The sequence below is a fragment of the Rhinopithecus roxellana genome, chromosome 15 (genome assembly GCF_007565055.1).
Source record: "Rhinopithecus roxellana isolate Shanxi Qingling chromosome 15, ASM756505v1, whole genome shotgun sequence".
NCBI lineage: Eukaryota > Metazoa > Chordata > Mammalia > Primates > Cercopithecidae > Rhinopithecus > Rhinopithecus roxellana.
Window position 1 is genome coordinate 123,999,740 of NC_044563.1, and position 15,540 is coordinate 124,015,279.

The following is a 15,540-nucleotide window of genomic DNA, read 5'->3' on the forward strand; positions in this document are numbered from 1 at the left end:
TGTGCCGTGTTGGTGTGCTGCACCCGTTAACTTGTCGTTTACATTAGGTATATCTCCTAGTGCTATCCCTCCCCCTCCCCCCACCCCACAACACGCCCCGGTGTGTGATGTTCCCCTTCCTGCGTCCAAGTGATCTCATTGTTCAGTTCCCACCTATGAGTGAGAACATACTCACTGGAATTTTCACTTTTGTTCTGAAGCAAGGAAGGCACGCTGATTTTCCAGGCTGTTTCTGGCTGTCCTTGTGGGATGGTGGAGTTGGCTTTCCTGTCCAGCCTCAGAGGAATGTACTCTCTCTGTCTCCTCTGCCTCTCCAACACCCTGGGTGTTTTTCTTTTATGGAACCGTCACACTGTTTTTCAATTTTTTGTTTTTATTGTCCTTTTCCTTGCTAGACTATAAGCTCCTTGTGGACAGGGAGGTCATATGGCTTGCTGCGAAAATAAGTTCTTGACTCATGTTCACTTTTCCCACCGCCATATTTCCCACTCTCGTTTCTTCTGTACTGCACAGTCAGTCTCATTTTGTGTTTGGTTCTATGAAGGAATAAATAAAATAAATCGAAATACCTTTCAATTATCATTTTTCATTTTCCCCCAACTCATTTCAAATCTCTTTCTTTCAGCTGCTTTAGATCTTTAACAAAATGAATTTGTTTACAATACTGAGCATGTCCTCTAACTGGGTTGTTTAAATTTTTTTGAATTATATTATGTAGCAAATTTATAATAATAACAGGCTTATTTCTTATCCCCTATAGAATATTTTGAACCCTATAATGGATGATGGAGCATGAGTAATACCTTTGATGACTTTCCTTTATTTATATATTTACTTAATTTGGGTTGCCTTAAAAATAATTACCAATAAAAGTTTATATTTGAGGTTGCATTTAAATACTTTTAAAATGTCAAAGTATAATGTGTTATAATGTGTTCATTGCTTCTCCTTATAAATAAGTCAATAAAAGTATTCTCCAAAGAGTAAAAAAAACCTGATTTTAACAAATAAATCTTGTAGCCAGGCACAGTGGCTCATGCCTGTAATCCCGGCACTTTGGGAGGCTGAAGTGGGCAGATTGCTTGAGCCCATGAGTTCAAGACCAGCTTGGGCAACACAGCAAGACCCTGTCTTTATAGAAAATACAAAAATTAGCCGAACATGGTGGCGCACACCTGTAGTCCCAGCTACTCGGGAGGCTGAGGTAGGAGGACCACCTGAGCCCAGAGAGGTCAAGACTGCTTCAGCCTAGGCAACAGAGTAAGACTGTGTCTTGAAAAATAAATAAATAGAAATAAATCTTATAAAGTATATTTATGCATCAAAATTTTAGTTGACTAATGATGTCGTTAATACATTAAGAGAAACCTGTACCTCCTTTTCTTTGAAAGGAAAGGGTTACACTATAATTTATTTATTTTAATTATTACACAATCAGCTAGTGCTCTCTAAGGCCTCAGATACAATTTCCCTGGAATGTATTATAAAAAGAGCGCCCTTTGCTACAGCAGTATAGTTTTGAATAACATTGATCCATGATAGATATATACCCCCCAATCCCCTTCATTTTTACTGTTCGGAAGTTAGTGTGATCTCTTCAGAAAAAGAATAACGGAAAAAAACCATAGGGCCCCACGCTATCTGGGCATGGGATCTTGGAACCTCTCACCTGCTCTATAGGAAGGAAACACTTTTGTTTTCCTAGAGACCCACGGATGGTTGGTTTGTGTGATTTCACATTTCCAGTTCATGTACCAAGTCCTCTGCTGCCTCTCTTCCTAGTAGAGAGCTCTTAGAGAGATGGTCCCATTTACTAGGCAGAGTACCTACTGATAAGTTAATTCTCAGCTGATTGTCAGTGCCCCTGCTTAGGAACTTCAACGGAGCAACTAAATGAACTGCTGGGGACATTGAGCCACTTGCTCTTCTCTATGGCGTTTAGATGAAAAGTGTTTCATTTGGGAAAGTGTGGTTTGAACCAAGAACCGTGATTATTTTTGTACATATCTTTCATCAACAATAGTGTACTTTTTATTTATTACAGGATTTCTTCAAGCAAGAATTAACTTTCATTATCTCAATCATTGAAACTGTTCAAAATAAGCCACTTTTCTCTTACTGTTCCAAAAGAAGACGTCAGAGTCACAAATTTAAGATGATGGAGTAGTGTTGCATTACAGGTACCCACACCCCCTCACCCCACAGGCAAGGGGCTACATGGTTTTAGGTGCATTTCCTGTTTTGGAGGCCCCATCCCTCCTGAATGGATTCCTCTAACAAAGTGCCACAAGACAGGAGGTTGCTTTTATTTGGTAGCAGAGATATGATCCATTTGGAATAATTTACATTGGGTGGCTATTCTGGTTCAAACTAGAGAATGAATGTTAAATAATAAACATGATCATAATTGCTTTATGGAAGAACACTGCTGTGAACTCAGCCATAAACATCACTCTGCAGCATATTAATAAAAGGAAGTAACAGAAAAGATTGGAAATGGAGCATGTATAGTAGCTCTTATTATTGAATCAGATTCTCCCAGTGTTGAAGCAAGGCATTTGTCTTAGGAAGCTACAGTAACTCTTTTTTGGAACACTATCAAAAAGCTGAGATTAAAAAACAGAAATAAACAAAAAACTGCTGCCTATGCATGTAGTTGTTAGAAAGAGGAGGTGGTGATCAGTATTTTCTCCATGTAGTCTTGAGGATTTAATTGTTGTTCCTACAAAATCTAACAGATTTTTTTAGTAATGAGTCAAAAATCTTCTATCAAAATGAAGAAAACTAAGTCTAACATTATGAAGAAGAAAAGCGAATATTGCCCAATTAAAACTAATCTCATTGGTTTCCTGATTCAGCCTGGGAGGAAAAGGAGCAGAATCATAAACCCCCTGAGCAGAGGGTTCAGAAGGTGAAGAGGGTGTGAAACAGGAGGTTGAGATTAGTGCTGGTGCAAGAGAGAGTAAGTGGGTTCTGTCTCACAGGTACATTTGAAATGCCTCCTCCCAAAGCATGCAGTCATGGAAAAAAAAAAAAAAGACATAAAACAAATGAAATTAAAAGGAAGAAAGGGTACAATGAATCCCCAAATCCTTAAACTCAAATAAGAAACAGATACACCTTTTCTTTCTCCCTTCCTTGTTATCTTCATTCCTCTCTCCCTCCTGTTCCTCCCTCCTGTCCTTCCCTTCCCTCTTGTCTCTCCCTTCCCTTCCCTCTCCCCTTCCCCTTCCGCTTTTTCCTTCCTTCCTTCCTTTCCTTTCTTCCTTCCTTCCTTCCTTCCTTCCTTCCTTCCTTCCTTCCTTCCTTCCTTCCCTCCCTCCCTCCCTCCCTCCCTCCCTCCCTCCCTCCCTCCCTCCTTCTTTCTTTCTTTCTTTCTTTCTTTCTTTCTTTCTTTCTTTCTTTCTTTCTTTCTTTCTTTCTTTCTTTCTTCTCTCTCTCTCTCTCTCTCTCTCTCTCTCTCTTTCTTTCTTTCTTTCTTTCTTTCTTTCCTAAACAACCACGGATTAGCTCAAGAGCATTTACAGATCTATTTCTTAATTGCTTCCTTTTAAAGGTAAACATGTCAAGCCAAAATAACATTCTCTCAAAATAGTTAATCATTTTTATTGTTCTGCTTTTGATGCTTAGCAGTTTTTTTCCATAAATTTTGTGATTTAGGGGCTTAAATAGGTCCACATAATTTAAGAAGTGAGCTCCTGGCAGTATTTGATGGCAGCCTGAGTTGCTCAAGCGGAAGTTTTGAGGAGTTGATCCTTTTATAAGGAAGCAAGTTGTATATTGTTTCCAGAGTAAGGGATCACCCTGGTGTTTCCATCTCTGACCATGATGTGCCTGGGCCAGGTTTATAACCTAAACACGAAATAAATCACACCTGTCAAAACATAATTTGATCTGATGATCTGGATTAAAAAAATATAGTAACTAGCATAGCAAGAAAATATGGTACCTAGCATAGCAAGCTGAGGTTTTAATTAAATATTTGTGGGCATATTGGTCTATCAGAAAAATAAGGGGAGAAAATAGAATATTTCTTGGATAATAAGTAGCATTATCAGGTCCTGTTGGCCTAGGAATTATGAAAGAGCAAGCAGCATATAGATATCATTTCATAATTGAACTGTGCATACTTGAAATTGTTTATGACTATGTGAGAGAGATGTGATTTACTTCACAGAGTGGTGAACCCTAAGAAATGATGCTTCATCCCTAACCCCCACTGTGGATTTCTCCTGGCTTTCATGTCTTTGACAGTATGAGCATCGTCAAGGAAGTTTTTTAAAAAGATAAAAGCAAACCGAATGTGATGTCTTTTCTTCCTTTTGATGTAATACTGTCTTGATGCAAAACAGTAACACAGCCATTTTCCTCATGTACAAGGAGGCCAGAGGGAGAAATTAGAGTTGGGCTGTAGGTAACTCTATATATGGACACTTCCTGCCACTTAGGATGACACTTCTAGGTCTCAAGCCTCCTTTTTGTGTAGACCTGATACAGAGGTCACAGGGAAAACATTTTGTAGCTTAATTTAAGCTCTATTTGATGCCTTGGAACCTAAATAGGAAGAATACGGAGACACTCCAGGAACAATCATAAGGGTCCTCTTCTCTAGGAAGATTTAGTACAAACAGAACTGGATTATCACATAGTTTCACTTGTGCTAGAGTTCTGCCACACGGACTTAAAAGGTAGCTTCTGTTGAGCTGCAAGCCCACAGATGGGGTGGACTTCCCTGAAAATTGCACATGGAACAGATTTTAGGGAAAGCTTTTATCTTTGACTTAGTAATTAATAGTATATATTAATATGTGAATGTATATACATATATATCCCAGTAATTAATATCATTACCATTTGGCTGGGGACCAGTTAACAAGGTATTGCTCAATTTTTTTTTTTTTTTGGCATAGTTATCCAGTAGTTAGAAAATGAAAAACATTTTCCAAGAGAGCAAGCTGAGGTTTTTTTGTTTGTTTGTTTTTGAGACAGAGACTCTCTCTGTCTCCAGGCTGGAGTGCAGTGGCACGATCTGAGCTCACTGCAACCTCCACCTCCTGGGTTCAAGCAATTCTCCTGCCTCAGCCTCCTGGGTAGCTGGGATTACAGGCATGCGCCACCTGCCCAGCTAATTTTTGAATTTTTAGTAGAGACGAGATTTTACCATGTTGGCCGGAATGGTCTTGACCTCGTGACCTCGTGATCCACCCACCTCAGCCTCCCAAAGTGCTGGGATTACAGGCGTGAGCCACCACGCCCAGCCCTGAGGTTTTACAAATCTTCTCATTTGTCTCATTAAAATATCCCACTAAATTTATTTTTAGGGCTACTGGGTTTTGTTGTTGTTGTTGTTGTTTGGGGTGGTTTTTTTTTTTTTTTTTGGAAGCTATTAAACTAAATCCTAACCAATCTTAGAATATATTTGACTAGAACAGTTGAATGCTAGGCTTTACAATATGGTAAATCCATTTTTGTCTTTCAGCAGAATCTGGTTGACTTTGTACTGACTATACATGGAAATTTTATATGCGCTTTTGTAATGGCTTTTGGTGATCATTTTATGTATCATAATTTTAGTTATAATTTTCATTTTTTAAATAAAATAATACATATTTATTACAAAAATGTTCTTAAAAAAGAAAATAAAAATTGCTGATTATTTTATTACCAATGAATACCACTGTTAACATTTTTGTTGTATATCCTGCTTTATATGATACTATTAAAATTTTTTGTTTTATTTTTTAAAGGAAAAGCAGATTATCCCATACATATTTCTTTTTAACTTTTTTCTACTTGATAAACATATCATGGACATTTTCATGTTATTAGATATTCTAGGACATAATCTTGTTGCCTGCAAAATATTCCATTATGTTATCTCAGCGTAGCAGCTTGGTTGTTTCGTACTGTTTCTTTCCGTTTCTTTATAAGATATAAACCCCATGCCTTTGTGCAAATCAGATTGTTCGAGTTTTTATTTTTAACACAAGGCTGTTGAAGATATTGGAACCAGAGCAATTTGAGGAAAGGAACACAGCCAAGGTTTTCATTCTTTTTCAGGGGTGGATCACATTGTGGAGGCTACTAGTTAACTGGGTATATCTGGGTGACCATGCATCACCTTATTTTAGAACTGGAAGGAATTAGTGAACTTTTGATAATAAAGAAAAATAGTTTCCAAATGACACCAAAAGAAAGTAATATAAATAATTCTGCCTCCTGGGAATGTACAGTACAAAGAGAAGATAGGTTGAATATATAAGTTCCCAGATAATAAGTCCTCTTTACCACTAAAGCTTGAGTCATTTTTGAAATTCTGAACCGTACCATGAAATAGTAGGCACTCATATTTTTAAAATTAAAAGTCATCATAAAAGATGGATTTACATGGGTCATAGATGTGTGAATAAGCACATAACTGGTGACAATATAGTTCGTCATTTGTTAAGGTATTGCTGGAGTGAGGTACGGTGTACAGTAAAGAAAACTTTCTTCAGCAAGAGCCAAGAACAAACTTCTCAAGAGGAGTTTTTGAAACATTTAAATCACAGAAAGTTGTCAACTCTAGGAAAATCAAAGGTCAATGGTGCTTGTTCAGTGAATTGATGAGAAGGGCTTCTGACAAGGTCAGGGAATGTTAGGATAGGTTGGCAGAAAAGGCAGGTGGCCACAACCAAGTCCTCAAGGAGGTCTGCAATGCCTAAGGGAAAGCAGAGGGAGACAGCAAGGGAAGGAATCAAATAGTGGGTTTGGTGGAGGGTAAGGAGGGCACTAGAAAGGCGCTGGAAATGGACAAGGGCAAGCTGAGAGCCTGTTCATGGAGGCAAAAGAGTAAAGCATGTTCTTCCCCCCCGTCAAGGGAGGGGCGACTCCTAAAACACAAGCAGTATTAAAGGATTCTGTTTTCAAGGCACTCATTTATTTCCAAGATGTTTTTAGGCAAAGGAGGGAAAAGAAAAGATTCTAATGCTTCATCCTCCGTTTGTTGGAATATCAAATTTACTAGAATAGAAAATTCTGGCGTTTCTTACAACCATAGTAAGTGTAGCTACTGCAAAATAAAGTAGCATAGGACTAGAAACATATGTTAAGTATAAGGTGATTTTTCTAACCCCGATTTTCTCCTGGGCTGCTTTTCTTGCTGGTGGTGGCTGCTTTCTCTTCTCTTCCAGAGTTCTATTGGAAGGGTGCTGTCTTTTGTTTTTCACAGAATGTTGATCCAGGTATGCCTGTATTTTTACTGTAAATTTCTGTGGCGCTGCCTGAAATTTGTAATGAGGAAGCTAACTGGAAGATGTGAACTACAGCGGATCTGTTACAATACCAAGCCAGGAGCTTCTAGAACCATGAAAATCGGTAAGCCTGAGACAAAGAAGTAAGCAAAAGGTAGAGTTGGTAGGATGGAGGATACGATGTTATCTTTCAGTGAAGTAATTCTAAACCATGTGTAAAGGATAATCTTTGAATGACTGTTTTTGTTACTGCTTTCACAGAAACATCACTGAGGGATTCTAAAAGTAAGGTAAGTAAAATTATTTTTCAGCAGCTTTTATTTTCACTTGGAGGCTTACCTCTATCCTAAGAAGTAAAAATTCTAAGGAACCAAAATATAGCGTTGGCTAGGAAAACTGCCAACTGAGAAGAAATAATCATTTGTCCATTACAAACCACTGTACTATTTACATGAGAACAGCCACTGTATGTGAATTTCTAGGCAGGTTTGTGAAGTACTTATTACTTCATTATCAAATGAACCCTTTCTTATACCTCTTCCCACATCATAAAATAAATATTCCTTGAACATAGGAACAGTATTAACTCCCTACTATTTCCTCAATATTCAAATCATTTAACATTATACTCAAGATTTTTCAATAATATCAAAGAAGCCACTACGCTAGCTTTTATAGCATAGTGGAGCATCCACATAAGAAAGAAAACCTGTTTTCTTTTTCAAGGTTCTTGATGATTTTATCTTATTAATTTTGACATCCTGAAGACTATCTCCCCCATGTGCCTCACTCTTTAGTCATAAACCTAATGCCCATTAAAATAGAAACTATGTTGAGCGAGGAAATGAAAATATTACATTTCAATACAGGTAGCTTGAAACAGGAAAATGGTAAGAACAAAACCAAAAAAATTGCATGTGTTTCCCTGATTAAAGTAATCAGGAAAATTGCACTGCCCCCCCATTGTGAAAACGTCAAATTTATTAGAATTCAAGTACACTAAATCAATTTTTGCTTTTAACTTAAATCTTCATATAGAAGCTTAAGCGAACGCGTGAAGCCTATATCCCAGTAGATACTGATTCAGCCTCTGGTGTTAATGAAAAGAAAACTGATTGAAACATGTTTTCCAGCTGTTGCAGACTTCTGTGAGTGTTCACCCTGATGCTATTGAAAAAACTATAGAAGATATCATGGAACTGAAAAAAATTGATCCTGACATAAATCCACAGTAAGAATATGTTTCTTATGTCAGAAGTACAGAACACAAGTCACATGGCCACAAATTTAGTGTTTCTCTGTCTCCTCTCTTGTTTTTCCTCCCTCTCTCCCTAAAATAATCATCTGCCATATTTTGACTTTCAGATGAAGAATAAAGAAAAAAAGTACCTTTTTCATGTTTGTAAATGGCAGCAACTTTATACTTCCTTTGTGGCTTATGCTTCTCAGATGCAATGAATGTAAGAAATGTGATGGGTGCCCCAATAGAGAAAGATGAGTCCATTCATCAGCCATCACTCCATCTGATGCCTGTGTTTTACACTAACAGTAAATGTTCAAATTGTAAATGTGCTTAAGCTGATTCTGTTTCATCTAGAATAGTCCTTCACTTCCTTCATGAATATTACTTTATGACAGACTGAGAATCTTGGAGACCATTTCTACCTGCTTGTCAAGAAGACAGGCATGTGTGGGAGGGAGAAATGGTTTTTATATGAAGACTTTAGAGCTTCCTAATTTATTCCTCTCATCTTGGAAGTATTAAAATGCATTTGGCAATGTTCGTGACATTTAAAATTAGCTTCATATTTTCCACTGGGTACAGCAATTTTTCAGTAAAATTTTACACTAAAGACACTGAGTAGAATAAATTCCAAACGCAGATATATTTAGAGGTTTTCAGTTGGTAATAATCAAACTGTCTTTTAGATGTTCGTGTCTGAGAACTTCAGATGTTACCTTTGAGAAAGGCTTTTATTAATAATTACAGGAACTGTCGCTGAAAGGAATTTCAGAGCACACTTGCAAGGTCTCCGTTTTGGAAGGATTTTAGATACTAGCTATCCAGGGGCTCGTCACAAAAACTCCATTTTCACCTGGTCTCCATAACGTTCTTCGGCAGCCACTTCAGTTCATGAGCTGCCTTTTGCCTATTCCACTACCAAAGGTTGATTCACTTATATAGTAAATGTCTTCTTGAAACCTTCTAACATACATGTTGTTCCTCTGGGAAGGTGATAAAAAGGCCATTCATTATAAATAAGATTGAACGAAAATTTAAGACTACAACTGGGCAAGAGGGACATATGAGTCCTGTAATAATCATGTTTAGAGATTGGATTAGATTTAATAGCAAATCTTTTCTATGAAAGTTATATAAGGTGCATTCAAGAGCATTTCTTTGCCATCCATTCTCTTGTTCTCATTTTTTTAAAAGACCCTTTTAGGTTCAGGTTGAGGATCCCTAATCTGAAAATCCAAAATCTGAAACTTTTGGGCATTGACAGGATGCCCCAAGTGGAAGATTCCATAGCTGACCTCGTGTGACAGATTGCATCTGTTATTAAAAATGTTGTATAAAATTACCTTCAGGCTATGTGTATAAGGTGTATATGAAACACAAATGAATTTCATGCTTAGACTTGTGTCCCATCCCCGAGATATCTCATTATGTATATGCAAATACTCCAAAATCTGAAACACGTCTGGTCCCAAGCATGTCAGATAAGGGTTACTCAACCTGTCGTATTTTTTTTAAATCTCCATGTGGATTCTAATGCCTTTTTTTCCAGGGTAACATTGATAAGCTTGATATAAAAAAAATTAAATACTTTTCTGAGAAAACAAAGAAATAGCTTAGACATGGGGAAACACTTTATAACTTACCAAACTGTTACTACTGTTAACCTCACTTGTTTTAATTACATTTTTTTAAGTGCTGCTTATGGTGGCACTAAAAATTATGAAAGAGAAAATTTGTTTATTTATTTTATTTTATTTTATTTTATTTTTTTTTTTTTTGAGACAAGAGTCTTGCTCTGTCGCCCAGGCTGGAGTGCAATGGTGCAGTTTAGGCTCACTGCAACCTCTGTCTCCTGGGTTCAAGTGATTCTCCTGCCTCAGCCTCCCAAGTGGCTGGGACTAGAGGCACGTGCCATCACGTCTGGCCAATTTTTGTATTTTTAGTAAAGATGGGGTTTTACCATGTTGGCCAGGCTTGTCTCAAACCCCAGACCTTGTGATCCACCTGCCTCTGCCTCCCAAAGTGCTGGGATTACAGGCGAGAGACACTGCGCCCGGCCTGAGAAAATTTAATTGACTTTCCTTATTCCTGTCTCTTATATTCCTTCCATTCTCCTCTTCCCCTCAAAATTAACTCTCTTCTCCATCCTACATAGACTTTCTGGGTGACTAGTGCTATGGTGCCCTTTCCTAAATTTTAATATCTGACCTAGTTGTTTGGTGCTATGGTAACAAGTAATGATGAAAGCCATTCATTGAATACGACTTTATTAAAGTTCAGTATTCCTAGGCTGTCTGACTGTCCTGTACGTTTAGAGCAGGTACACAGTTCTAAGTTCTGTTGCCTTCAACTTGAGATTTAACATCTGTGCATGTCATGTACCCCTGAAAAAAAAAATATGATGATGTACAGTGATTATAATGACCACCACCACACCACAGCAACATGCTCAAAGTCCATGAGTGAACAAGACAAAAGACTAGATTGGAGAGTATCATATGCAATTGCCAATGTTCAGCCATTTTTGAGCCACAGAAAATACATGACTGTAAAGAATTTAGGAGGAAAAGATAAACATGAAGTACTACTTTTAGACCTTCAGATTCTACCTTACTTTAGAGGCTGTAGAAAGGGAAAACAGCATTCTGATCACAGAAAGTAATGATCCTCTGTGTGTTATAGTTGCCAGATTGTTTTCTGTTCTAGTGATATGCTTTAACGGTGCTATTATTCAAATAGTGTACATTCAGAGAGGACTGAGAGCGATCATAAAACATCTGAAAACCGGCTGGGCGCGGTGGCTCATGCCTGTAATCCCAGCACTTTGAGAGGCAGAGGGAGGTCACCTGAGGTCAGGAGTTTGAGACCAGCCTGACCACACATGGCGAAACCCCATCTTTATTAAAAAATATAAAAATTAACTGGGTGTAGTGGTGGGCACCTATAATCCCAGCTACTCAGGAGGCTAGGGCAGGAGAATCGCTAGAACTCAGGAGGCAGAGGTTGCAGTGAGCCAAGATTGTACCACTGCACTCCAGCCTGGGCGACAGAGTGAGACTCTGTCTCAAAATATAAAAAATAAAAATAAAATAAAACATCTGAAAACCATGTCCCATGAGAGGCAATTGAAGAAATACGATTTCTCTTTTCCCTAGAGATTAGAAGAATCACTGTCTTAAATAGTCATGGCAGGGGAAAGGTGGAAATAAATTTGCTCAGAGAAAAGAATTTGAACCGTTTGGTCATAAGCAAAGCAGATTTTGTTTCAGCATAAGAAAACGTGTTCAGACAACTACAGCGGTCAGAATGTAATAGAACATCTTGTAAAGTTGTAACTACCCTCTTAGCACTGTCTCCCCTGAGGAGGACATTCCCAAGTGGAGGTGGTGGTGTTATTGTTACTTTGTTTCACTTCATTTTGTTTTGATTTTTTTCCTTGAAGCCCCTAAGGGTTTTTTCTGTTGTCCTCACCCTTGTTCTCTTCCACACATCTTTCTAAAGTAATTCTGATATGACCACCTAGGGGGGTGCTATATAATCCCTAAGAGCCCAATATTACCTATAATTTCAAGTAACCTGCATAAAGAAATCCCTTGTGGGTTTTTGTTTTGTTTGGTTTGGTTTGGTTTTGGTAGAGATAGGATGTTGCTTTGTTGCCTGGGCTGGTTTTGAACTCCTGGCTTCAAGCAATCCTCGCATCTTGGCCTCAGAAATCCCTTATTTTTAAGCCATAGCATTGCAATTTAGCCTTAGAAAAGGTCAGACTTTGAGGCAAATTTTAGCCAGGTTCTACAGTTGTCCATGTGGAGATTTAATAAGAATTGTGCTTCTATTAAATAGATCATCTTTGAGCAATTTTCCCTGCATATTACATTAATATGAAAAGTTCTATCATGCATACATCAAGTGAACAAATGCCAAAGTGATGCCCTGTTCTTCCTTGTGTGTCTCCTCTGTTTTTGAACATCCTAGGCTGGGAATCTCTCTTCAAGCTTGCCTTCTGCAAATCGTTGGGTACAGGAACCTTATTGCAGATGTGGAAAAACTGCGAAGAGAGCCCTATGATTCTGATAATCCCCAACATGAAGAAATGCTTTTGAAGGTTAGTGCTTGAACACATTTCAGTTCTTCATCTAAGTCAGCTGACATTTGCCAGGCACCTGCTATGTGCTAGGCACTGCTCTATACATCAGGGGTACAAAGATGGATAAGACACGGGCCCCTAACTGGTTAGTAAGGTCAAATTTTCTTGCTGGTTCAGGTGTTGGAAGTAAATTTTTCATCAGAAAATTCCTGTGAGAAGTTAAGTCCAAAGCCAATTTTCTTCTGTAATCTGAGAAAGCATCAGAGGTGATTTCTGTGGGCTCTCACATTTGGCTTCAGTTTAGATTGTTTAACATGTGTTGAAAGCCAACAGGAGAAATAGCATTTGTCAAAGAGTGACTTGGGATTCCCATTTATGACTTTTAATATACATCAGAGAAGATAAAGTCGGTTTCTGCTTCAGCAATGGCCCTCTTGGGAAATTACCCAAGATCTTAATGCTGATTATTTATGCATGCAACTTAGAGAGTATTAGAAGAGGTAAAGGTTTATATTTGGCACACTAGAACTTCAGGAGAAATAATATGAAGTTATGAATACTCCTGGCTGTCAAAGCAAAACCTTAAAAATCTTATAGGATCTGATGGTGTATTAAGAAACATCAGTAATACTTTCTCTCAAAACACTGAGTTTGGGGCTAAAGAAATTAAGACCCCCCAATAATTAAGACTACCCTTTAGAACTACATGCTTACCAGAAATGTTTTATAAATGCATTTCTGAAAACAGATGCTTCTTTAGAATTAGAGTGAGTTAGGGTACTTCCTTGCCTTTTCCTAGAATTCAAAAAGGCAGTAACAAAACTGTAAGAAAACATTTGTTTAGGTGCCTTTATTTTATTGAAAAATGTCAACAGAAGATGTAATTTCAAAAATGTATCCTGTTGTGTTTTTGTGTGAAGGAGTGTGTTTTTATGTATGTAAGTACTTAAGCAAATGACTCATTTGTCTCTGTTAATTAGTGCTGGATCTGATGTAAATCATTAAAAATTAAAGATGCCTCATTCTTGGCAATAGTTTTTCTTCTTCCTTTTCTCCCTGCTGAAGTTTAGCTAACCTGCTGACTGAGTTTTATTTCTTTGTATTGCCTTTTTTTTTTTTGACCATTTTCTGATGGAGGTAGTTCAACAGAATTATCCAAACATAGGAAATAAGAGGTGACAGAGAAAAGAGGTGTTGTAATTAACAGATAGTCACAAGAGCCTGAACAATTTATTAGAATAGCTGAGGTTCCCTCAGAATGAGTGACATCCAGGTGCCTGCTGGGCACCATCTTTAGCTGATCTCTTGTATGTGGGCAGGCACATAGTAGGTTTTCAACAAATATGAGTGAATGCATGAATTATTATAGTTCATTAGCTACATCTCAAGAACTTGTATATGACTTTCATCTGTGGTTATGATTAGATTATGTGTTATTTAAACTGTCAGCTATATGAGGTAGGCAAGGAAATGATGGCTATCTTTATTTTAGAGATGAGAAAACTGTAAGCATTTTAGCTCAGGTTCTCATTCACACGTCTAGTAAATTATAAAGTCAGGGCTGTTCGTTACTGCATTAGGTACTTTGGGGAAAGGCATCATTTCTGCCCTCAAGTGGCTTACAATCCAATTGGGGCATATTCTACATCTTCAAAAAAAAATCACTAAATCTGGCCAGGTGTGGTGGCTCACGCCTGTAATCCCAGCACTTTGGGAGGCTGAGGTGGCTGGATCACTTGAGGTCAGGAGTTTGAGACCAGCCTGGCCATCATGATGAAACCCTGTCTCTACTAAAAATATGAAAATTAGCTGGGCACAGTAGTAGATGCCTGTAATCCAGCTACTCAGGGGGCTAAGGCAGGAGAATTGCTTGAACCCAGGAGGCAGAGGTTGCAATGAGTCCAGATCGCACCACTGCACTCCAGCTTGGGTGACAGACCAAGACTCCATCTCAAAAAACAAACAAACAAACAAAAATCACTAAATCTTATCCATACAGCACCCTAAGGTATCTTTGAAATGTTTTCCATGCCCAGTGCCTTATTCTAGCCATCATCTCCAACTTGGGCTGTAACAGCCTTTTAATTATGCCAGTAACCATTAGATTCTTCCCTCACATCATCCGAAATACTGTTGGAAGGATTTTTTTTTTTCTCAAAACACAGATATATTCATTGTTATTCCCTAGACTAGAAACTTCAGGCTGTGTCCTATAGTAGAAAGCCCACGCATCTTAGCATGTCATTTTGGAGGCTTTCCAATGTATTTCTTGAAGCTACAGCTCCTGTATCCTCATCACATATAGTACATTTCTGCCATGCTCTGCCATTCACCATGACCCAGAATAAGCCGTGCCATACCATATGCCCAGGAATTTGTTCATGCTGTTCCCTCTGTTACCTATTACTGTCACTGCAGAAGCCAGCTTGTTTTTTAAATCCTTACTCACTGAATTTTGAAATCTTCACTAGCTCCCCAAGCAAACTTAGGAGTGAGAATCTTTGTTCTCTTCTTCAGTTTGTTCAAGTTTCAAGTATGATAATAAAATCAGAAATAATAAAACATTAATTGAGTGTTCAGTGTGTGCCAATTGTTACAGTCAGTGTTTTCTGGCATTATTTCATTTCATTATCACAGTAGCCTTGTGGTGATACACTGCTCTTATCTTCATTTTTCAGATGAGGAAACTGAAGCTGAGCAGTGAAGTGGCTATGCAAGCTCACATAGGGTGGTAGCTAAGGGCTCTGAGCTACCACACTGCACTAGGTCTTGAGAGACAAACCACATCTTGTTCACATTTGTCTTTCCAGGGCTGACCCATGGTTTGTGTTTCACTGCCTGAGCTTAAGCTTCTTCATCTTTAAAATGGGTAATAATACCCTTGTTAGCTACTTCACAGAACTGTTTAGAGCAAAAGTCAGCAAACCAAGACCTGCAAACCAAATTTGGCATACCACCCATTTTACAAGTAATATTTGCAG

General features: G+C 38.1%; 1 protein-coding gene across 3 annotated transcripts in view; it reads left to right on the forward strand.

Moving 5' to 3' along the window:
- Nucleotides 1–15,540, forward strand: part of ELMOD1 (ELMO domain containing 1) — a 77,460-nt gene that overhangs the window by 33,200 nt on the left and 28,720 nt on the right. For 2 of the 3 annotated variants that reach the window (XM_010360858.2, XM_010360856.2), the window contains exons 3-6: nt 7,211–7,356; nt 7,494–7,522; nt 8,366–8,463; nt 12,448–12,577. In XM_010360858.2, the coding sequence (XP_010359160.1) occupies nt 7,211–7,356; nt 7,494–7,522; nt 8,366–8,463; nt 12,448–12,577 (403 nt within the window). Of the gene's footprint in view, nt 1–2,044; nt 2,181–7,210; nt 7,357–7,493; nt 7,523–8,365; nt 8,464–12,447; nt 12,578–15,540 lie in introns of all 3 variants that reach the window. The other variant, XM_010360857.2, reaches the window with a different exon arrangement.